The 24670-nt window shown below is 36.6% G+C and overlaps 1 protein-coding gene across 26 annotated transcripts in view; it reads left to right on the top strand.

The window, feature by feature from the left end:
- The window catches only part of HDAC9 (histone deacetylase 9), a 739528-nt gene that overhangs the window by 165432 nt on the left and 549426 nt on the right, over positions 1 to 24670 (top strand). The window contains exon 1 of one of the 26 annotated variants that reach the window (XM_053218340.1): positions 13750 to 18674. The exons of the other annotated variants lie outside the window; for them this stretch is intronic. Coding sequence (XP_053074315.1) covers positions 18656 to 18674 — 19 coding nt within the window. The 5' untranslated portion in view covers positions 13750 to 18655. Of the gene's footprint in view, positions 1 to 13749; positions 18675 to 24670 lie in introns of those variants that run through there. 26 annotated transcript variants of the gene reach the window in all.

The following is a 24670-nucleotide window of genomic DNA, read 5'->3' as shown; positions in this document are numbered from 1 at the left end:
CAATAAGACATACAAAATGAAGGCAAAGTATCAAGAAGGGGAAACAAAGCAATAGAAACTACATGTAATTTGTGTTTCCCTATGGATACATATTAATATACGGGATCTATGTGTGCGTGTGTGTGAATATTTATGTGTATACATATATAGATATGCATAAATAATAGGGAATCCCAGCTGACCAGGACTACAGATGGCACAAATCCCACATGTGGAATCCCCAGGCACAACATATCCCCTCTTTCCACATTATTTGTAGCAACTGATTTTTTCTGGAGATGAAGGGACCTCTTGAAAAAAAAACATGCTTTCCAGTCAGCCCTATTGGCATATTTGGTAAACTGTGTCACATAGCGTGGCTTAGAGAACAGAAGGCAAATTTTAGGAGGGACTCCAGCAACCTTTGGGAGAGAATTCATCTGAAGGAAGAAGTCTGGCTCAATGACATGGGCTCAGGGGAAAGTGGGGATCTGGGGAGACCGTTGGTTTGAGAAGAGCCTGGTGGTGTCACTGACTCTGCCTCAATCTGGCAATGCTTATGGTCAATTCATATCCCCGGGTGTTTGGTTTTGTGTGGGGCCTGAAAGAGATGTGGTACAGAAGTATTGTGTCTGAAGTAACTTTGCTGTAGGATCCATCTGAACTATGGAGCCAGCAGCTGCTTTATCAGTCAGTAGCCTTGAGATGTTAGTGAGGGTGGTGTGAGGGCTGTGGAGCAGGTGATCAAGGTACAGGACAGAGGCCAGCAGCAGACTGAGGGGTGGTGTGGCCAGAGCATCAAGCAGTGACCTGAGTCCTGGGCTGAGCCATGGTAGCAACACAAGTACAGAGTTTTGTGCAGCAATCTTTCAAGAGCAGGAACAGGCCAAAATGGGCCAATATATATGGCCAATGTATAAAGTAGAAGTAGCAGTAGGAACATTGACCAAAATACATCTGTAAAAGTGATACTCTTAGAAAACAATCAGAAATATCGAAAGTGAATCTCAGAACCTGAAGCTGAGGCCCATGTGATACAGCTAAGACTAACAATCTGGCGTTTGAGCCTGATTTGTTAAGGGAACTTTGTATGAAACCACAGGTAGGTAGCCCTACCATTTACACATATAGAGGGAACATGTGAGTAGCCAGGAAGCTTATAAGCCCCATCAATATGTGATATAAATTTGGACGTGCATGTTATAACACTCCATCAGGGAAAACCAATAGTTACTCTTGTTTCCCAATGCAAGTTAAACATGATTTTACTTTTTTTCTCATTACTGTGATAATTTTTACAAGATAAATTATAAGATACTTACTGAATAAAATTTATATCTTTTTATCAGAATTTTCCTTCGGAATATGTCTATTCAGGAGTTCTGAGTAAAAAAAAAAATTGCTTTTTATATGTCTGCTGTGTCATAAGACTGAAATTTGCAGTTTGTCTTTTTATTTATTTAAGATAGTCCTCTGCATCTTATTTCTTAAGCATTTCTCATGTTGGATTATTTCTAATAATGTTCACCTATTTCTAGGTATAATGATGAGAAAAACACTAAAGTCCAGCATCAGCATTGACACAAAGGGTACTAATTCTGGAGATAATATTCTTTTGGTTTAACAGATCAAAAGTGCACCTTATAGGCTATTTCAGGCACATGATGGTCTAATACATAAATAGGTAAATATTTTTCTCCTTGAATGTCAAATCTATAGAATTGGTAGCAGCTCCTTGGAATCCTATGTTAGGAAAGAGGCTGAGGCTTTGTGGAAAGGCATTGGTAATGCTTATCTGGGAGTGCTAACCTAGTGGCTGGAGGTTGTGGAACTCCCACACACTTAGCCACATATTTACCAGTTCTGGTCTAAAAGCTTTCCTTAACTAATTAGTTTAACAGGTTCACTGTCACCATATAGAATAACTACTTATTTTTTGTTATACTTTCCATAATTATTCTACAGGTGCTTTAAGTAAATATCAGTTACTGTGTGTAGCTATCAGAGACTAAATTACAAACATGTATGAATAATATCTAGTTTAAACAATATACTTGCCCAAGCAACCTAAAGATGAAAACCAGAGTCCCATTTAGATTGCCTACAAACAAAAGTGAAGGGATTCCTAAGCTTGAATACATGGGGAAATTTTTCCTTTTCGATTCAATTGCAGAAATATTTAACAAGTACAGAGAGATTATGCACTAAGAGCCTAAAAATCTATGAAAACAAGCATATTATTCAGCAACTGTAATTGCCTAAATCATAATTATAGAATTACTGAAATGTTTAAAATATTAATTATAGAATAATTAAAATCCAGTTTAGATATCGCAAAAAATATCTAGGACTTGTCTATTTATTAATCTTATGAAGATGCTGGAGATTTACAAAATTAGAGACTTTTTGGAAAAATTCTAAGCTCAAAAACACCTTTGAATTCATAATTTGATGAATTGCCACTCTTCTTGGGCAATGTAATTAACCTTCTAATTTTAGATGTGTCACTACAATTTTGAGATTAAAGCTTTAGAAAATTTTGTAATAGCAGTATTTTATATTTTAATAATGCTTTAGAATTTGCAAAGTGTTATGTTTTCAGATACTCTACTTGGTAATATAAATAGGTCAAGAAATTGCCTCCACTTTCCATTTTAGGCATCTGTGGCTCAGAAAGTTTAAATTAGTTTCTCAAGTTCACAAAGCCAGTAGAGTTGGAAGTCCAACCCAAGTATTTGAGCTTTTACTCCCAAATGCTTTTTTAATGCTACATTAAGTCTAACATAATATATTCTTGAAAACAGCTTAAAATATAAATCACTAGAAGGCAAAATAAAATCCTTTTACTTACTATTCATTTGACAATGTGTGGATAGAAGGAAACTTGCTTTATTAATTTCCTAATTAAACAAAATTGTCTTCTACCTTTTATGTAGCTGTTATTTCAGCATGTATCCTTAAAAAAAAACTGGCATTTGATAATTAACTAATTACACAAGTTTTATTTAACAATTCCATTGATCTCATTACTGGGTTGAATATAATCTTTTTTTCTGTAACTATAAAATGAAAAATTGTAAATACATTTTCATTGTGGATATTGGTTCTTGTTGACAACAAATATTCAAACTAAAAATTGTCTTTACCTAAAAATGAAGAGGGATGGCATCAAAATTTACTTTCTTCTTAACTGATTTCTAATTAGTTGTCCCTGAGCACACAGGTAATACATAATTCATAGCTATCTATTGTCTGGATTCTTCCTTTTCTTTTATTTCTTTCAAAGCTGAGTGCCTATTTGCTTCATTTAAAGATGAAAATTTGGATAATAAAACAGTTCAGGGACATGGAAGTGAATGTGGGAAAAGACCAAATCTCTTCCTGTTTGTTGTAAGAAACCTAACTTTCTACAACTTAAGAGTAGTCATGTAAATAAAATAAAGATAAAATAATTTTAAGTTCAAGATGATATTTAAAATAGTTTTTGTGGGGTACCTGGGTAGCTCAGTCAGTTAAGCTTTAGATTTCTCCTCAGGTCATGATCTCATAGTTCGCAGGTTCAAGCAACATGGGGCTGGCTGTTGTCAGTGGAGCCCAGTTTGGATTCTCTGTCTCCCTCTCTCTCTCTGCCTCTCCCCTGCTCTCTCTCTCTCAAAAATAAACATTAAAAAATAAATAAGTTTTTTTTTAATGCTAAGTCTAACTCAATGAATCCTGTAAAACTTGAACTAAAAATACTTAGGGCTGTGATAGTCTTGGTCCCTTTTCTCATTTAAGGTGAATTTTTAGTTAGGACATTGATTTCATTACACAATTAAAGAATCCTGCACTTTTCAAGCTTGTATATGAAACGAAAACAAAATAATTTTGTACTGGTGTTTATCTCTTCTCCTCTAAACTCAGAAGCAAACAATTCTCATAATTCTCTATGCTTTAGCAATAATTAGAATTTTTAAAAATACAATATAAATAACAGTTTTCATTTACTCATTTTCTAAAGGTTGAATCCAACCTTTAGAATCTGGATCTTCTGCAGACCCAGAAGAGTGTGCAGGAAGAATGGGCCAGGTTGGGGATTGTAGCCAGCCGCCTAATTACACAAATAGGTTCACAGCACAGTTGGGTCACAAATCATGTTTCTAAACTTAGGAGATGAATCTCCACCATAAATTATTGAAAAACTCTCTGTGGTGCTCCGTTCTGCATTTTCCACAAATTAGATTACCGAGAGCTATAAAGCATCTTTAGAAAGTGTTTTCCTGGCTCTTTTGAAATTTTCCTTTATCATCAATTAGCGTCAACTTTGAAAACATCAGCTATAACCAGAAAACCTGAAACCAAAGGATAAAATTAAAAAGCAAGGAAATTATTCTTAAAAGAAACAAAAGCAGTATTTTTACCTGCTAGGTAGATGTAATTTATTCATAAATATTTGTGGGTTTTATATCCCAAATTTCCTTGGGATAGAAATGTAGTAATATGTTACATAAACATAGCCCGCACATTTCATTTGTACATTGATATCTGTTGTGAAATAAGCATAGGTGAATTAGAATAAGTGTTATGAAGATAATTTCATCCTATAATGTAATTAACCCAATTGCTTTATTGTTACTACAATCGTATTTAGCTTTTGAGCTCATCTATATATATTCACCACTTTTATTCATAAGTTTCACAAACCTGAAAAGGAGTTGGTGAAAGATAGTAGAAAATACGGTTATGAGTGGCATTGTACTAGGTTTAAAACTATTTGGCCACTGAGCTTAGCTTGTGATTTTCTCTCATTCTGTGTTTATAAAATGGGAATATGACCCCCTTTTCTTCTTGTTAAGGCATTAATGAGTTTTTTTTTAAATATGTTAAGTTTACAAAGAGCTCCATTTTGTTGGTCAAAAATGTTGTTAAACTACCTTACCTTCATTGGTCAATTGGTTTTTCAGATTTTACTTTTTTTTTTCTTTTTGAGAGTCAGAGAGAGGGGAGGGGGGTGAGAAGGAAGGGTAAGGGTAGAGGGAGAGGGAGAGAGGAAATCCTAAGCAGACTCCAGGCTTAGCCCTGAGTCCTATTCGAGGCTCGATCCCATGGCCTAAGCTGAAATCAAGAGCCAGAAGCTTAACCGACTGGGCCACCCAGGAGCTGTGTTTTTCAAATTTTAAATGGAATAAGGAACAATAACATCTCTGTGATTGCAAATGTAAGTGTCCTACTCACACTGACTGAAGTTAAAAGGATACTGGCTCACATAACTAAAAGCCCTGGATGTAGAACCAGCTTCAGATAGAGCCATATTCCAGAATCACAAAATGGTTTTCTTCATCCTTAGTTTTGCTACCTACCTCGTTGGCATCGTACTCAAGTTTGATGTTATGGCAAGGTGGCAGTACAGCTCAAGTGCCCATACTTTTTGAGATCTTAAACTAGTAGGAAAAATAAGACTTCCTTTCTCAGGACTCCTTGAAGATGAGCATGGAGTCTCAAAGGTTCTCATTAGCTCACGTGTCCAACACTATTCTAATCTTAACCCTTTTCTAATGAGCAAGAAGAGAATATAGGTGTGTGTGTGTGTGTGTGTGCACGTGTGTGTTTTCAGATCCCAGAAGATATGTATGCAGTTCTGCTACCACTTTTGCTATAGTATTTTGGGTGAACTACTTAATGTTCATCCCATCAATTTCTACTGCCCGCACGTTTTAATTTAGGATAAAATAGAATCGCCGTAAATGAAAGGGGAAAAAAGGCTTTTTAAGGAATGAGTTAAGGAATAAAATTTATGAGAGAGGAAGAAGGTATTTGCTTTTAAAATTTTAATTTAACTTTTTAAATTAATTGCCAAATGTGGTTTTAAAAAGAATATTGTAATTTTTCTTGGGTTTTTATAGGTTTTATTTTAAATGTTTATTTTTGAGAGAGGAGAGAGAGAGAGAGTGCTAGTGCAGGAGGGACAGGGAGAGAGGGAGACACAGAATCTGAAGCAGGCTCTAGGCTCTGAGCTGTCAGCACAGAGCCCAACACAGGCTCGAACTCATGAACCATGAAATCATAACCTGAGCCGAAGTCTGATGCTTAACCGACTGAGCCATTTAGGCACCCCTAATTTTTTGTGTGTGTTATTGTTTTTTCTGATTAGTTACTGCCTGCCTCTGTGCAAGTGACTGATCGTATTTACAAATTGGTTGGTTTTTGCGTATGGGCTTTAATAGTCTCAACTAGACATCAAAAAATCAGCTCTAATTAACTAATTTTCTTTTCCTACTAACTGAATTTGAGATTCTTGTTAAGGCATTAATAAGCTTTAAAAAAAACATCAAGTTTATTGATTGGTCAAAACTATGTTTAAAATGGCTTCAGTATATTTGAACTCATAGATTTTTCAGGTGATAAGATTTTTTTATGTTTATTTATTTCGAGAGAGAGAGAGAGAGAGAGAGAGAGAGAGAGAGAGCAGGGGAGGGGGAGAGAAAGAAGGAGAGAGAGAGAATCCCTGCAGGCTCCACACAGTCGGCACAGAGCCTGATGTGGAGCTCCATCTCACAAACTGTGAGATCATGACCTGAGCCAAAGTCAAGGCTTAACTGACTGAGCCACCCAGGCGCCCCCATTTGATAAGAATTTTCAAATTGATTCTTCTTTGCCATGGGATAGGCTCTATTCTGTCAGGTAGGAGCTAGACCTCTGCAATTAGAAGAGATCCAACATGTGTAGCTTAACAGGACACATGTGTCTACACAGGTGTCCAAACTGACATTAAAGAGTATGGTGCTTTTTTTGGTCACTTGGAGGTGTGTATGGGCATCGTGCTTCGAATGGGGTTGGGTATTATAAAAATGTTAGGGCTGAATCATGTTTGTTGTTTTGAATCATGTTTGTTTTGACATTTGCTGCTTTGCTGTCAAAGAGTAGGGGTACTTGTGCACCCAGTTCCTTGGCATTCTGGCCCAGGGAAGTGTACATTATCACAAGGAGCAGCCACCCTGTCAGTGGTAGAATGCTGGTAATTAAAATGTGGACGTTTGACCATGAGTCTCTGGAGAAAATGTTCAAAAGAATATATTGAAATGAAGAAAAACTTAACTAGACAGAGTCATCTCTAATGAGCAAGAGAAGAGCTCTTTCAGGCTTGATAACTTAGATGAGCAATACCTGAAATATGGCTGATGTTTCTGGAAGAAAATCGTTACTAGGAAACTAGGAAAAGCCCCCAAGCTATACCAATAAATACAGAATTTGGATCACTCGGTGGTAAAACTAGTATGAACTAACCTGCTAATATTATTAATATCCTTTTGGTTTGTTTCCAGAGCAAGTAAGACTTACTGTCTTTTTAAGGATTGGATACAAAGTTGCAAAGATTGGATTTACTTAAAAATTTGTAGCCAATCCTTTTTGACTGATTTGGTTTCTTATTGCAGTCTTCTACATCATGGCTGAGGGTGGTGAAAGAATGTCTTGAAATAAAAAGATACTTGTTTTTAGTTGGCCAAGACTTTGAATTTATATATATTAAAGGCTTGACCTCTATCCAAAGCAGTAACAGAGAGAGAACAAAATGTTGACTGTTGTTTGCCACTCCCACGTAGGATCTGCCATTAATGAACCTGACTTTACCCCACCAGAACTTACTGGTTTAAAAAACTGAACCTATCTGGGATCCCTGGGTGGCTCAGTCAGTTGAGTGTCCGACTTCAGATCAGGTCACGACTTCACATTTTGTGAGTTCAAGCTCCGCATCAGGCTCTGTGCTGACAGCTCCAAGACTGGAACCTGCTTCAGACTCTGTGTCTCCCTCTCTCTCCACCCCTCGTCCACACACGCTCTCTCTCTCCCTCTCTCTCTCTCAAAAATAAACATTAAATTTTTTTTTGCAAAAAATTGAAACTATCATTAAAAATTTTTCCACAAAGAAAATCCCAGAGTTCACTAGTAACCTAATAAAAACTTAAGGAAGAAATAACATTAAATGATTCTAGGAAATAGAGATCTAGCTTCTACCTGGCAGAGTAAAATGGTTGAGTTCAAACACAGTGAAGCCAGTTTAACAATACTTTTGATCAATAAAAAAAAATGGAATTCCATGTAAACTTACCATTTTAAAAGTTTTTCTGAATGTTTTTATTTATTTTTGAGGGAGAGACAAAATGAGTAGGAGAGGGGCAGAGAGAGAGACAGACAGACAGACAGACAGACAGAATCCAAAGCTGGCTCCAGGCTTGGAGCTGTCAGCACAGAGCTTGACGCGGGCCGGAACTCCTGAGTCCTGAGATCATGACCTGAGGTGAAGTCAGATGCTCAACCCACTGAGCCTCCCAGTTGCCCCTAAACTTACCATTTTTAAAACTCCACTACAGGTACAATTCTCTGGCTACTATAGTTTCTTCCCAGGTAGAGCCAGACCTCATTTTGTTTCTTTGGTTTCTTTGGACTTAAACTGAGCATGAGTGAGTAACTTCCTTTCCCAGGCTATCAGTCAAAGCTGTGGCCAGCACCAACTTTGGCCAAGGCATGACCCAGTTATGCCATGGGGCGATGGGTTGCTGCTGGGAGCCGGCCTGAGTCAGAGAAGTATGGTAACCAGGTGGGCAAAACCCTCACGTTGGTTAGGTGTATCTTTGGGCCTTTGTATGTCTCCTTACTCTTTTTATTTATTTATTTATTTTACCTTTTATAACACGACCCTCGATTCCTTTTTCTCCTTAGCTCCAAGTGCCTGAAGTCTGTTACTTCCTACTAAGTTTTAACAGATAAGTTAGACATTAAAATGCCAAGAATTAACTCTTTTGCTCTGAGATGATTTTTAAAAGATACTCTAGTGGGGGTAGAAATTGGGTAGGGGAGCATAAACTTACATTAAAGTAGTAAGAGTGAAAAGAAACTTTCTACAAAAATGCTGAACAAATATATAAAATTGCCTTTTGGTAGTATACATGCGTAAATGGTTTATTTTTCAAGTTTTTTTGTGTGGGGGCTGTTTTCTGGAGAGGCATTTTTTTTTCTTAAAAACAGGTAAGATAAGCTTAATTTTATTGACTATAATTGACTAATGGTAACCATAGAAAATGGCCCTTGGCCTCCAAAATTTGTTCCCTTGCCAGTGAATCAGCCTGCCCTGGGTGATGATTTAATTTTCATGGTGTTCAAATTACAAATTAACATTTGCAAGTGTAGATTTGGGGGATTGTGCTGAAAGAGTTCGAGTTCTCCGAGGATGATGTGCCCCCCTTGGGCTACATTGTATAACTTCCTTATTAAAATGAAAGGAAATTGCCTGTTAGTTTTCTTACAGCGTATCTTCCAGTCCTCACACTTAAGACAGGCATTCATCTAAACCTACAGAATTTTCCAATGTTATAGATTTCCCTGTATCAAAATAGTTCAGATCTTCAGTTTGCATACTTCTTATGATGAAGTTAACTTGAAATGACTAAGTCAACTGTATGTTTTTCATGATCAGAGTGACTCATGAGCACAAAGGTATAATTCTAGCCTATTACCGTATAGATAATATGTCATAATACTATTTGCACTTGTGTTTATAGTTTACTTTTCGTAGAATTATAAAGGCAACAAAGCTTTTGACAATGGCCAGTCTTGGTTGCAGGGCAGAATAAACAATTATTTGTTCAATTATATGGAATTGTATGGAATTATTGTATATGAGAGCTGCATTTGGGGGGCAAAGTTCCTAGGTTTCTATATTTCATGGTTTTCAATTTCATTCTATGGTGTCAAGAGTGGATTTTCCCAAGCTAATAGAAAAAAAAGAGAAGGGCTACTATGTTTTCTTGTAAAATAGATTGAGGAGAAAAATTATAAAAACAACCGAATGCTCTACTGTGACTAACATTTCAGCTCAACCTGTTTAATGCACTCTGGAAAATAAACAATGGTATCTAGAGAAGAGTGAAAAAGCCAAAAAGAAAAAATTAAATTAGTGGCACTCTTTCTGTGGGAAACTCTATTAACTGTGGAAAAGAATAACAAAGTCAGACAAAGTCTAACAAAAAGTATCATGTGTGTATACATCCTTACCCACATATACTTCTCTCAGACATACATAGACTTTGCAGTCAGAAAAAATTTGGAGTCCTAAGTATTTTGTTAAATGCTGGAAACTAAAACCAAACTGATTTTTAGAATGCAAATTAACTTTTTTTGACATGGATTGATTCTATAAAATTCATGAAATTTAAAAATAAAAATGTGTTATGCAGTGCTGAAGTAGATGCTGGTAATTTTAGATAAGTGTAAATTAAAATGATAAAAAAGAGGACTTTTAATGAAAGAGCTTCTTATGTAATTGAAGGATTTTTAAATATTTTGTTTACAATTACCACAAAAGACCAAAAAAGCTCAAAAAGTTTTAGTTAAATCCAATATTTCCTAAAATGTTTACAGAACTGTAACTTAGTAATGTGACATTTGCACAGCACTATTATGCTATCTGCTATCAGATTATAGGGTTCCTATTTCTTATTAAATAAAAGTAAACTTCAATTGGTACTAGAGAAAGCAACTGCTTTTTCTTTCATCATATTTTTTACTGGCAAATTTGAACTGAAACTGTCACTTTGTTAGGAGTCCCATTGCCTACTTAAATCTCCAGGGCAGCATCTAAAGAGATATTTCCCCCAGTATTTTAATATCATTTTCCTTGCATTCCTGATAGATTTTTTTCTCATAATCCTTGAGAAAAAACATATCTTCTTGTTTGAATTTTGTTCCCCAATCGGCTAAAACCAAATCATCTGTGATTTGCTTTATTTGGGGGACTTATCGTTATTGTGTAACCATAGGATTTAGTGGAATTGAGGTAATTTTAGCAAAAGCAGTCTTTTAAGGGAAACAAATGGCTCTCCTTCCCCATTTCTTGCTTACAAAGTACAGATGAAGGCTGGGTGAGGGGTTTATACAACTGTGGTTTGAATGCTTGTGACTTTTTGGCTTTGTTTAAGAAAAAGCAATAAATTTTGAATAAATTGCAATATTTGATTAAAAAGATTATTTATGATACTAAACATATATTTAAACTAATAAAACTTCAGTCAGTTTTAGGTGATGATGATGATGATGATGTTGGTAATGATGGTGATGATGATAGCCCATAATAAGGGATGTCTATCCTGTGCCAGGTATTGTGCTAAACATCTCATACAGATTATCTCATTTATTCCTCCCAAGTGTTGTATTAGGAAAAGAAAGCTGGGGCCTGGAGAAGTGGAGTCATGTGTTCACGGTCACTATATGAGTAGGTGGTTTTGTTTGACTAAGTACTTAGCATAATCATTTAATACTACCTATGTCCTGTTATTGAATCAGAAACCTCAGAATTTAAAGGATCTAATCTTAGCATTTAAAAACGAAAGGACTGAAAATTATAAATTTGTCATACAAAGATACATCTTAAGCCTCTAAGTAATGATGTCATAGCAACCCCATTTCCACAGTCACCCCCCAACATATAATATTTATTACAGCCTCTTATCCTTTTTCTGATATCTAGGCTTCCTGTTCTCCTCCATTCTTTATATATACCTGCATAATAATATTACTGTGATAACCAGGTTCACCTTATTATTCTGTTATTAAAAAATGTTGGTAGAAGTCAGGACCTTTTTTGTTTGTTTTTCCCTTTTTTTTTTTTTAATAGGATAAAAGCCACATGCAGGGAAGTACTCAGTGGACATACTCTAGTACTAACCCGCAGATGAAGACAGAGTGATGCCGGCACTTTGTGATGTAGTAATCAGGTGCCCTCCTAATGCCAACTCTACCCTCTTCTCCATACGTAACCTCTGCTTTGATTTCCATCACTGCCATTTCATTTTGCCTGTGTATCCTACATACACATGTAATTATAGGGTATACATTGTTTTGTGACTGGAAATTTCACTCCAAGTTAAGTCTGTGAGATTCATCCACAGTGATGTTTTTAACTTTACTTTTTAAATTTTCATTGCTCTATAGTATCCACCCCATCACCATATCAGAATTAATTTGCCCATTCTAATGTATATTGGTATATAGGTATATTGGTTGGTATAGGCATATTGATAGGTATATTGGTTGTCTCCAGTTTTGACCAATTATGAAAACACTGACCTAGAATGTTCTTGTACATGTACCTTGAGGAATACCTTTTTTACTCTAGGAATTGCTGTGGCATAGCATATGAGTCCATTCAAATTTAATACCCAAGGCCAAACAGTTTTCCAAATTGTATCAATTTCCAGGCTCATTAGCACAGTCCTGGGGCCTCCACTTCCTTGTCCATATTTGTTGTCATCACTCTTCATAATTTTAGCTATGCCAGTGGGTATTTCGTTTTGGTTTTAATTAGGATTTCTCTGAAGACTCTTGTAACTTAGATTAAAGAAAGAAATCGAAGCTATCCTTTTTATTTATGTCTGGATTTCACTTCTTCTATTTTCTAGGATTTTTGTTTCTCTGTCATGAATAAAGCTAGCCTATAGTTATTCTGTCTTGGAATCCTCTAGTTAGATTTGGGGTCAGAGATATATCTACATAATGAGTTGGTCAGTGTTCACTCAATTTTCTATTTCTGGAAGAGTTTAGAGTTATTTCTTCTTTAATTTTTTGGTACAGTTTACTGTTGAAGGCTGGACTTTTCTCTGTGGAAAAATTTTAATTATGGAATCAATTTTTAATGGTTTTGTAACTATTCAGATTTGCTTAGTTATTCATGTATCAGTTTCATGTTTTGCCTTTCTAGGAATTTGTCCATTTTATTTGAATTTTTCCTTTTCTTTTCTTAACAGAAGACCTTTTTATAATATGTTGTTTAGCTATGTTTTCTTTTTCTTAAGTTTATTTATTTATTTTTGAGAGAGACAGACAGAGCACAAGCGGGCAAGGGGTAGAGAGAGGAGAGAGAAACTCCAAGCAGGGGTGGTCAGCACAGAGCTGGATGTGGGGCTCGGATTCACAAACCATGAGATCATGATCTGAGCCGAAACCAAGAATTAGACGCTCAATCAATGGAGCCACCCAGGTGCCCCAGCTGTGTCTTCTTTTATATTCCTATTTTATTCTTTGTGTAACAATCCAATACAATTTTACTTATATTGTTGTTCGAATTGTTATAGCTTTAGCCAGTAGGATGTGTAAATTTTTAAATAATCTCTTTTTCTGGTTAGAATATAAACTCCATGAGGATGGGTATATCTGGTTTATCCCAAAAGGTTAGTAAAGAGCCTGGCATATGGTAGAAATCGATATTTATTTCTCACAAAAATCAACTCATGAACGACAAGTGAATAGAATCTGTAAAGATGAGAAAATACCATTAACCTTTTTTAGTACTCAGTGATTCCTGAGTCATCTTCCTTTTCAAAGTGTTTGGTTATTTTTCTTTTCCTCTGAGCCTCCAGGCTGCTGTATAGGTAGAAAACCGATGATACAAAAGTAAATTTAAAGCAAATCTTTGTATTGTGAGACTATACATGTTTAGAAAGATAAGATTGTTGTTACCTTGGGTATTTGTCTCATTCCAGATTTTATTTGTGCTTTTTTGTCACCCTGCCATTCCTTCAAGTTTTATAGTAGCCCATTCTATATTGATTCAGACCCAAGCTTAATTGCGGTGGCCTTGGAGTTTTTCCATTGATGACCACTAGGTTTTTGTAACTTCTAGTTTTACTTCATTGGCCAGTGTGAATAAATCAAAACCTATGAGAAGGAGCTGAGAAGAATTTGTTTGCAGGACTACTTACGTATATGTGATACATATATATATATAGACAGAGTTATAGTGTTGACAGAGAGTGCTGTTGGCTTATTATAATATTCTACCACTTTCATTCTGGGGAAGAGCAGTACATTTTCATGTTCAAATTTGGGAACTTCTCACTATTATTCACCATCATGTACAGATCTCATAAATCTAAGACCAGTTTTAAATGTCATATATGTATATTCTATTTCTGGGAAACACCAGATAGAGTGTTATTTTGGGCAACTGTGGGTTGACCTTGAAAAACTTACATTAACAAGGAGAAAAAGCACGTTTTAAATGGTGACACATTTAACAAGGAACTTTAAAGAATAAGAGAAAGTGTGTAGGCGTTCCATAGTAACAACCTAATGGTATCACATTGTGTTTCATGAATGAGGGCTATTCACAAAGTTCCCACAAATACGACCAATGTAAGAACATAACTATCTAGTAGCTTTCTTTATCATTCATTCTATCAATGTTTTACAAGTCCCGACTAAGTACCAGACAGGATCTTAGTTGCTATGAAAATGAAAATGAGTAAGTTACAACTCCTTCCAGTCTGTAGCTCAGTTTAATTGGGGGAGGTGGGGGGAGAGAGAACTCAGCACTTACAGGTGTGTCGCTCATATTTATTTTAGGACTAATGGATTATAGGCAAAATCAACTTTGAGAATAAAATCTTGTCACCTAGATATATGTCTTTTGCATTTAATAAACCAATTACAAGGAGGACTATGAGGAAATATGTCAGAAATTTAATAGAGGTGATCTCTGTGTATTGCTAATTAGTAGTGGTTTTATAAATGCTCCATGGTTTCTAAAACAAATATGTTATTTCTTTAACTTCAAGAAACAAGAAAACAAAACATCACTGATTTTAAGCTATTATGTTTCCTTGAGTTTCTGTGCCTGACTGGTTATGCAATTTTATGTTTGCACTCACTAGAGATATTAGACAGTCTCTTTGAGAATGTCTCAAGGCATGGATTGACAAACTTTGCCTATAAAGTTTCATTAGTAAATATATCACGCTTTGCAGGCCCAAACAGCCTTTGTCACTATTCAATGCTCTTTAACAGGAAAACAACCATAAACAATAGGTAAATGAATGAGCATGTCCGTATTCCAATAATAATACTTAGAAAAATAGGCAGAGGGTTAGATTTGCCTTAGTTTGCTTAACCCCTAATTTACAGCATTTTTAAAAAATGCAAAGGCCTGGTTCTCATACCTCCCAGGATCAGATTCTGGAGAGATAGATAAGCCCTTAGAACCTGCAAATTTACACAGTTGCCATTATTATTACTATTTACTATTTACCCTTAAGTTTGAGAACTTTCATTTTCTTTACCTACCAGAATACCTGAAGCACGAATTTGTCTCTACAGTATCCTTGAGGGATTTCCATTTAGCTTGATGGCTTTGAAGTTTGTGGAGCATACCTTATCAGGCAGAACTTCTATTTCAAATAATTGACAGGGAAAATATGAAGGCAAAATTCCTATTGAGTTAAAGTCTAAAATTTTTTTTTAATTTTTTTTTAACATTTATTCATCTTTGAAAGGCAGAGAGAGACAGAGCGTGAATGGGGGAGGGGCAGAGAGAAAGGGAGACACAGAATCTGAAACAGACTCCAGGCTCTGAGCTGTCAGCACAGAGCCTGACGCGGGGCTCGAACTCACGGACCGTGAGATCGTGACCTGAGCCAAAGTCGGCCACTCATCCGACTGAGCCACCCAGGCGCCCCAAAGTCTAAAAATTTTAATTTGAAGAGAACAAGAGCCTTTTCTCCCCTGTTTACTGTTGTATTTCCAGCTACAGAAAATAGGGTAGGTGCTTGGCACAGGGCAGGTATTTCGATAAATATTTGCAGATGATCTGAATGCACTTTCATTGCTTGGCCCTCTCCCCACTTTCAGGTTGCCTGACCCTCCCTTTATGTGATAAAGAGGTAAGTGAGTCTTAGCTACAGCTTTCCTGCTTTTTATACTGTCTCTTTTGGGTTTTAATCCATTGTTTCATCTCTTTTGAGTAATTTGGGGGTTATATATCCTGTCCTCAAGACTTGTGATGCCCTGACATACCTGGTTCTAAGGCAGGATGACATTTATAAGCATTGATAATGATATTAACTGAAGATTTTTCTTCTGTAAGCAGAAGAAATCAATATGCCAACTTCAACAAAAAAAAGTATTAGGAAAATTAGGTGACAACTCAGCAGCAAGTGTCGATGGACTTTCTCTCAGGAGTGCCATCGAAATATAACTCAGCTCCCAGCATTTTTCCACCTCTGGGCCTTTGCACATGCTGTGCTCTGTGCTGGTTTCAAATTCCTGGAGAGAGAGATTTGTTGAGCCAAGGTCAGGGACCTGTTATTTAGTTTAATTACTTCGTCACTGTGGTTGGGGGGTACCATTAATCACCCCATGGAGAGAAAATCAAAGGCTATTACCAGTAGGATGTGGGGGTGGGATAAAGAGATGCTAGGAAGACTCAAGTAGTTTAGACATGTTAATTTGGATGCCTTTTAAAAATAATCTGTAAATGACTGGATTCTGGTTTTCAAAGCCCATTCCTGTGTTTTAAATTTTGCTACTAACACAAACCAGGCTGAGACCTCTAACAGGTCCAGGCCAGTACTTCTCTCTGTACTGCCGCTCTGCTGTGGATGATGTTCTGTAATTGCTACGGACTTCCTCTCGACCTGAAGATTTGATTTGAAGCCCTGCCTTAGCTGCGTTTTCCTGAGAGATTTGATTTTCAGTCCTGTTTTCCCTTTTAGATTATATTTATTTATACTATCTATCCCTGTCCATTTCCAAGAAAAGATTGTTACTGGCAGTTTTCAAATCAAATTCCACAGTAAGAAATGGCACAGATAATATTCAGACAGCTTCCTCTAATCCATTCACCTCTGGTTTTGTCCCTGATTAGCTGCCACCCAGACAGACACTGCCCCAGCACGGTCCTGGATCTGCTGTACATCATGATGGTCCTTAGAATGAAGTCCTTCCCCACTTAATGGCCCCATCTCCCCCATACCCAACCGTTTAAAGTCTCTCTTTGTTCTGTTGTTGTACTCTGCCAGGGTCGACAGGTTCTGATTGCTCTTCCCTCCAAGAGCATCTTCTTTCCCTCTGGCCACTCCGTTCTTTTTTTTTTAAGTTTATTTATTTATTTTGAGAGAGAGAGAGAGAGAGATTACTGGGGAGGGGATGAGAGTGAAGGCACGAGAGAGAATCCCAAGCAGGCTCTGCAATGTCAGAGCAGAGCCTGACTTGGGGCTTGAACTCACGAACTCTACAAGATCATGACCTGAGCTGAAATCAAGAGACCGACGCTCAGCTGACTGAGTGGCCCAGGTGCCCCTCACCACTCCGTTCTGTGCTGCAGTTCCACTGGCTGACTTTCTGCTGCAGACACACACAGATCTGTTCCCTCCACCTGGAATGTGCCTTTTCCACATGTTTACAAGGCTGGCTTCTTCATGCTTTTTGGATCTCAGCTCAAGAGTGACCTCCTTAATAAGAGATGCTTTCTCTATCACACTTTCTAGATGGTTTGTGTCTCCTAAGTTACTCTATATCCCATTACCCTATTTTATTTCAATGTTGCAATGATCACCATCCGGAATCCCACTTCTTTGTGTACCTGTTGATTGCTCTCTGCTCCTCACTAGAATATAAGCTCCATGAGAAAGCATGGATTTTGTCTCCAGTCTTCCCTAGATGTTTAGAGCAGTATCTGGTATACGAGGTGCTCACTGAACAGGTTAATGAATTAAGGCCAATTTGCAATTTTCAAACTGTCTAGTCAAATCTAAACAGACTCACTTCTCTGAGATATATTAAAGCCAGAGAGAACAAAGTTAAGCAATCGGCATCTTTTGGATTGTGGGAGGCTGAGCTTTCTGGATTGTCTGTTGGAATGTCTGATCCCAGAAACTAATACCCATTCAAAGAAAGGTGCTGAGGATTTGCTGCAGCTTTTATATTTATGCTCTTGGGTCACCCTTCTCATGATCTCTGCCAGCTCTGTGTTTGCAGAGCTCAGCAGATTATTTTATGAGGATGAGAAGAAGCAACATGTGATGATTATGATGGAGCCTTAGCACAAGGCATACATACCTCTAATGTTAACTCAGACTATTTATTGATGTCTCATCCTCATATAAGACCCAACCATTTCCATTTCCTGTTCAGTTGACACTACCTACATACACATCAGCCTCACCTATCTCTACAGGACAGTATTTCTTCTCCGCTCATGTGTACACTCATAGCCCGTATGCACATGTGCATGTACATGTAGACCAGCAGCCCCAGTTCTGAAAAGTGTTGCACAAGCCAAGCTATAGCATAAGCCACTAAAATGACTTCTGACCTTATAAGGAAGGATTGATTTGGAAAATTTTGAGGTGAATGTAAAGACAACAGATATGTCCAGTTTTCTCTGGCAACCTTGATTTCCTTCCCCTAGTATTTCTTCTTGGGCGACACATGTAATCATTCTTACATATTTAAGTAAATAATAATTGGTTTGCTTCTGACTGATTAGACCTTTGTTATAATGTTTTCCTTAGAGCTTCATGCTGATGGATCAACCTGTGGGTGAAATTATTTTAAATAGTTTTAAATGGTCTTTAAAAACTTCAAAAATCAAACTCTTTGGCCTCCTTGGGTGGAGTCTAAGAGGGTCTTTATGTTGTATTAGCTGCGTGGTAAACAACGTTAGTAAATGATAAGCTTCCTGTATGAATTTATGGTGTTTCATATACATCCCTTAAAATGCAGAAATAAAATAACTAGTTCTTAACTCGCCAGGCCCTAGTATGTCTCAGCTTCTTATCCGGTGTTATTTTAGCCCTTCTAAGAGGACATTGAGGAAGAGGATGGCATCCCAGTATTTGCCTGGGGAGGGCTATTTCTGTCTTTCTGCCTGATGCTGATATTGAGCCTTGGTAATATCTCACAACTTTTTTGTGTATGCATGTATGGAAACGTTCTTTGCAAACCAAATTAAATTTTAAAACAGCAATATATTGTGGCACAGTGATAAAAACTGAATATGCATGTAAGGTGTGTGAAGTTCTTTACATTATTCTTAAACTTTTTCTGTAAGTTTTAAATGGTCTAAATAAAATGTTGAACAAAATGTCAGTAACATTTAAGGCAGAGTTGTGCTTTCCCATTGCAGGTACCCCCCATAGATGCCCCTAAAGCATCTGTTTTTTCTCTGGGAGACTTTGGCTACAGTAATCTCCAGGAGACGTTTCTGGAAATCAGAGACCCAGGGAAACAAAATTTGGAGAAATAAAGTTTGCATCTAATTTTTAGAATGTATTAAATGATACTGAGGAAGTAACCTTTTATAAGAGTAGAATTTTAATATATTTCTCTATTTGTAGACACTTTATTGCCTTGGAACTACTTTTTTTTCCTTTTGGGGCAGTGAGGCAGATTCACCCCAAACTTCAATAAACCTTTATCTTCTCAAATACTTTAAAAGCAAGTTTGAAATAGATAATGATCATATGTTTACCTTAAACTGAAATTCATATTCTCTAGTTTCAGGATATTAGAGAACTTCTCCTTAATAAAAGCAACACTAGAAACCTGAAAGTCAGAAACATAAAAACAATGATATTTAACATGATTCATGGCAAGAATCTGGAATACTCAGTGGAAGAAAATTGAGTGAAAATGCTACTGGAAGGATGGAGAAAGGAGGGTGAGGAGAAAGAGGGAAAGAAGGAAAGGAAGGAAAAAGAGAAGAGAGAAAGTGGGGGAGAGGGAGGGATAAATTATGCGAGGGAGAAGGCAAGGTATAAAGAAGCAATGATCAAAAGAAAGAAATCTGTAAACACACCTTGTGCAAATCTTGCTGTCTTCACCTGGTGGAAAGTATATAATGTAACTGAAAGGTAGTCAAATAAGTGTGAATAGAATTTTTAAAAATGTGCTTTGTGTGTTGTGAATTTACCCTGCGGGTTTTGTGGAAACTCAGGCTGGAAGCAAGGTCAGGTGCTGTGTCAGGATCAGGTAGAGCCCTTTGCCCCAAAAGCTTGGATCCTGCTGTGGTTAATGGCCAGGACTCAACCTTCCCATCTATAGAAACTGCTGCCTTAATAACAAATTTTTGAAAATGGACCAGGAGCCATTTCCTTTTCTTGTCAGTACCCCTGAACCCATACAAGTACCATGTCACCAAATGTTCTGCTTCTAGAAGTAGTACAGAACAGTTCTGTCTATGGAATGAGTGAGTTAAGTTCTCTGAGTCATATTTTTGTAGAGATATAAGAGTGGATGCTACAGAGACTGCCAAGCTTCTTAGAAGCAAGGTTCTGGATAAATATTTTTAATTACCATCCCCTCAGTCTCTGGAGATACCCTACTATCATTATCAGAAATTTTTTGTATTATTTTAAAAAGAGATTCATTTTGCGCTCCTCTTAATGCAAAGGTGGCAATTGGACCTTAAATCAATGCTTTAGCTGTCAGCAAAGAGGTGCTTTTTTTTCCCTCTAATTTTACTAACACTGTAGCCAGTCACCATGCCTCCTCAGTCCATGCAGCTGCATAATTATACATCAGATCTCCAAAATGAATTAGTTTATTTTTAAAACAGCTAATTGCCTTAGTGGAGTCATGTTTTACCAGAAGCACAAAAGGGCTTTGTTCACTGCAGGGAAGTTTTCTTCTGGAATGACTGTGTTAGGCTCTTGCTTCTGTAATGTCAGTCATAAACAATAAAATATCAGCAAAATTCACCAAGATCACTAGTATTCCAGAGCATCCCATTGTGATTTCAGCATCGTTTCCTCTGCATGTAGTTCTATGTGATCTTAAAATTAAAATATCCTATGTAGGAACGATCTTTGATATAATGATATGCACTAGAGCCCCTTTACGTGTGTTTTTTTTCTCCAGCACACTTTAAGTCTTGTCTCTTGAAACTTAACTATGTATTTATAAGGCAGACCTCCCATTGCATGTTTGGTCTCCATTATAGGTAATAGGCCAATTCTTTGCAATCAAGAATTCTCTCTATTATAGCCCAAACTTGAACTTTTTAATTCTGATTTTGGATGCTATTGTATTTAAATAGAAGGAGCTATAATATTTAAATTATGCCACTCTGCAGGGGTGATGTTTACAGAAAACCCTGATTTAGAATAGAATAGGTAGCCATATCAAATGCAAGTGTATGTTAGCATGTCCATCCCATAGGATGGTCCTACCTTGGCAAATTCACATCAGCAATGCTCACAAAGAGAAATGGATTCAACCAGCATTTCAAATGAATAGTCTCAATGAAAAGTATTACTCCAGGGAACAATACCCTCGTGACCTCTGACCAGCAAATTCTGGGAAACCAGATTATAATTATAAGGATGATGGGAGAATGTTGACTGAAACCATGCTTGTTAGTTATATGGTTTGAGTGTTTAATAACATGACTGGATGGATCTGACCCCATGGAGCCCAGATGTGGCAAGACCACCTCAGAGAACCTCAGATCTGTCCCCAAACCCAATATGACAGGATCTGGAGTTTGTTGCATTCCCCAGAAAGGTAAATTTAACTCCTTACACTTTCAGGTTTAAAGCATTAGTATTTTAGACTGCTACACAGTATGAGAGGAGAGCCTAAAGAATACCACACAGTGAAACTTCATTTAAAAATCCCCTTTAAATATCTTATTTCTTCCCCTAAGATCCCTTGCTAGCAGCCAATAACCTTATCTCTATTTTTATGTTCTCATTTTGTTTTTTATTCTTTGTCCACACAGCCCCTGGAATATGTTGTATTGTTCTGAACGGTTAAACTCTGGCTGCAGTTTTGTATTTCCACCAAGAAAAGCAAATCCTGCAGTGAGCTAAACCCTTCTTTTGTTTTCAAAGTTTTGCTATTTAAGTTTGCCACCCGGAGATCTCATCTTCCATGCCAGAATCGGTTTTCAAGTAGTCACCTAATAATTCCTTGGAAAACATTCTTCTGCTAAGAAAAAGAGGACTTCCTATTTCTGATTATAGGAATTCATCAGTGTCTGGGCCCGAATACCCTCTCCCCAGAGCAGAGCTTAGGTGGGTGCCGACAACATTCACCTCTGTGCTCCACGCTTTCTCTGACTCCAAAGATAGCAATAACATCCCTTCTGACAAATCTTTCATTCAGAAGCTTAAAGTAATTAATTATATGGCAGTCAGCTCTGACAAATATCTTATTGGAGCCCCGCAAGCCCTTGAATATAAGGGAAATAACAATAGCTTCTGGGAGCTCAGTTGGCCCCCATGAACTGATAGTTTAACAGTTGACAATAGGTGGCTAAAAGCTGTGCAGGGAAGCCCAAATAGCCAATGTGTCAAAATTTCTGAACCAAGGCTGGCAGAGGAGTTAATTAGTTTTATATATAAACAGGCAAACAAAACCACACTCATACATATGTTTATTTCAGGAATCAGAAGACTATATTTATGAAACATAACTGAGATGGGTCATTTAAAAGGTCAAATTGTGTCCGTATGGAGAAAATATTTCCTTACTAGTTAAATACGTTTTTGTAATTAAAGAGCTTTACGGTGGTCTCAAAATTCATTTCTGGTCACACTTCCTAGTATTCACGAATCTTCAAAACTTAAAACTGGTGAGGGCTTATCACTTGACAGATTACAAAAGAGTGATTTTCAGAATGTAATGTTATGTTGGTTTTTAATATTTGCCATTCTTAAATTATATTGATCTCAAACAATCATGAAAATCAAAAGAACTTTAGAACAATCATAAATTTTTTTTGTCTATTAATGCGCTTTAACAGAGCATAATTACCTTCTGCCCTTTCTGCCCGTGGTATATTTATTCAGATATTTTAAATAACAATATCAGTAATTTTTATTTTGTCAAGATAAAATATGTTTACCTATCATGACTATTTCTGCATTTAACAGTTCTTGCTTTTGATACTAGAGACAAAGATCAGTCAATACTTTAATTTCCTGAGGGCTATCAACAGACACTAAGCCTTCCTTAAAGTAGTAAACATCTTTGAAAAAGAGACTGTACTTTTAAGTGCAATTTATGCATTTACTAATTCTATGCTGCACTTATTCTCAAGATGATGGGCTGCACATTAGCTCTTTCCTTTTCTGTTTCATTACTTAATTTGGAAATCAACTTTTATTTCATGTGCCATAGTAATTTCTCATTGTTAATAGCAGAATTACAAAGAGAAAATCTTAAAAGAATACATTTAGTTTAATTAAGCAAAAAGAGAGAGAGAGAAGGGTAAGCTTAGGCAAGATTCAGTTTAGGATTTTATGAATATTGAGTTGCCTTAGAAGACACAAAGTGTTGCCACTTTAAATAGTAATTTCTTCAGAAAATCTAGCCTTCATTAAATGAAATGTTTGTAACGAAATAAACTTACACTGTCAAAGTGTAAGAGTTCTTATTATTATACATTCTTATTAATATTTGGTATTACTGATTCAGTTTTTACCTATACACTGGGTTTATAACTGTATCTTGTTATGGATTATTTTTTTTATTTCCTGATTATTAGTATCCTTTACCATATTTTATACATGGATTGGACATTCCTTTTTAGTGAATGCCTATTTTTTACGTTTTGCCTACTGTATTATTGGGTTGTATCTTTTCAAACTGCTTTGTAAATGTTATTATTATATTCTGAATACTAGTCATTGGTTGGTTAAATGTGCTGTAAATGTTTTTTCTCAATGTGTCATTAATGTGTCATTAATTAACTAATGACACATTAACTAATGTGCCATTAATTTCTCTTTAATAGTTTGTACAAAACTTATATTCTTATGTCATATTTATCAGTCTTTTTTGGAATGATTTGTGTTTTTCTGTGTCTTGTTGAACGATTCCACCCCTAATCTGAGGATTTGAGCATACTCTTACATTTTTTTCTATTTTTTTTTTAAGTTTACTCTTTGTATATAGATCATTAAACTACTTGGAGTTAATTCTGTGAGTGTGTGTATACCTGTGTATAGCTTAATATAAACATCTAATTTCTAGGGCTGTAATAGTTTAACCTAGAGAACTAGCTATCCTGGAACCATTTGTTGAAGATCTCCACTTATCTGTGGTTCCAGAACTGACCTATGTAAAGTTTTCATACATAAGTGGGCCTACTTTTTGTTGCTCTATTCTGTTATCTTACCTTTTATTTTTTTATTTGAACCAATAAGGCATTCTCTTTATAATAACTTACCAGATAAGTCTTTAAGATGATAAGGCACATGCTCTCATTTTGATCTCCTTCAAAATTGTGATTACCTTCCTTGGAGCTTTGCTATTCCATACTAATTTTAGAATTTGCTTACCAAGTGAAGAATGATATTAATATTAAATATTGATTTTTTTCTATCCTTGGGCACAATTTATCTCAGTATTAATTTTTTTCTTTGTAGTCTCACATCTATGATTTTTTTTTTTTTATTTTAAACAAACAGAGGGGCACCTGGGTGGCTCAGTCAGTTAAGCGGCCGACTTCCGCCCAGGTCATGATCTCGCAGTCCGTGAGTTTGAGCCCCGCGTCGGGCTCTGTGCTGACAGCTCAGAGCCTGGAGCCTGTTTCAGATTCTGTGTCTCCCTCTCTCTGACCCTCCCCCGTTCATGCTTTGTCTCTCTCTGTCTCAAAAATAAATAAACGTTAAAAAAATTTTTTTTAAAAATAATAAACAAACAGAGAGAATGGGGGAGGGTGACAGGAAGAGAGAGGTTGAGAGAGAGAGAGAGAGAGAGAGAGAGAGAGAGAGAGTCCCAAGCAGACTCTAAGCTCAGCTCAGAGCCAGATGCTGGCTCGATCCCACAACACTGGGATCATGTCCTGAGCCGAAATGAAGAGTCAGATGCTCAACCAACTGAGCCACCCAGTCGCCCCTCTTCCATGATTTCTTTTCTTTTTTTTTTTTTTAACGTT

Source organism: Acinonyx jubatus, chromosome A2 (assembly GCF_027475565.1).
Source record: "Acinonyx jubatus isolate Ajub_Pintada_27869175 chromosome A2, VMU_Ajub_asm_v1.0, whole genome shotgun sequence".
NCBI classification, from domain to species: Eukaryota; Metazoa; Chordata; class Mammalia; order Carnivora; family Felidae; genus Acinonyx; species Acinonyx jubatus.
Note: the sequence above shows the minus strand (reverse complement) of the source record. Positions and strands in the feature narration are given on the sequence as shown.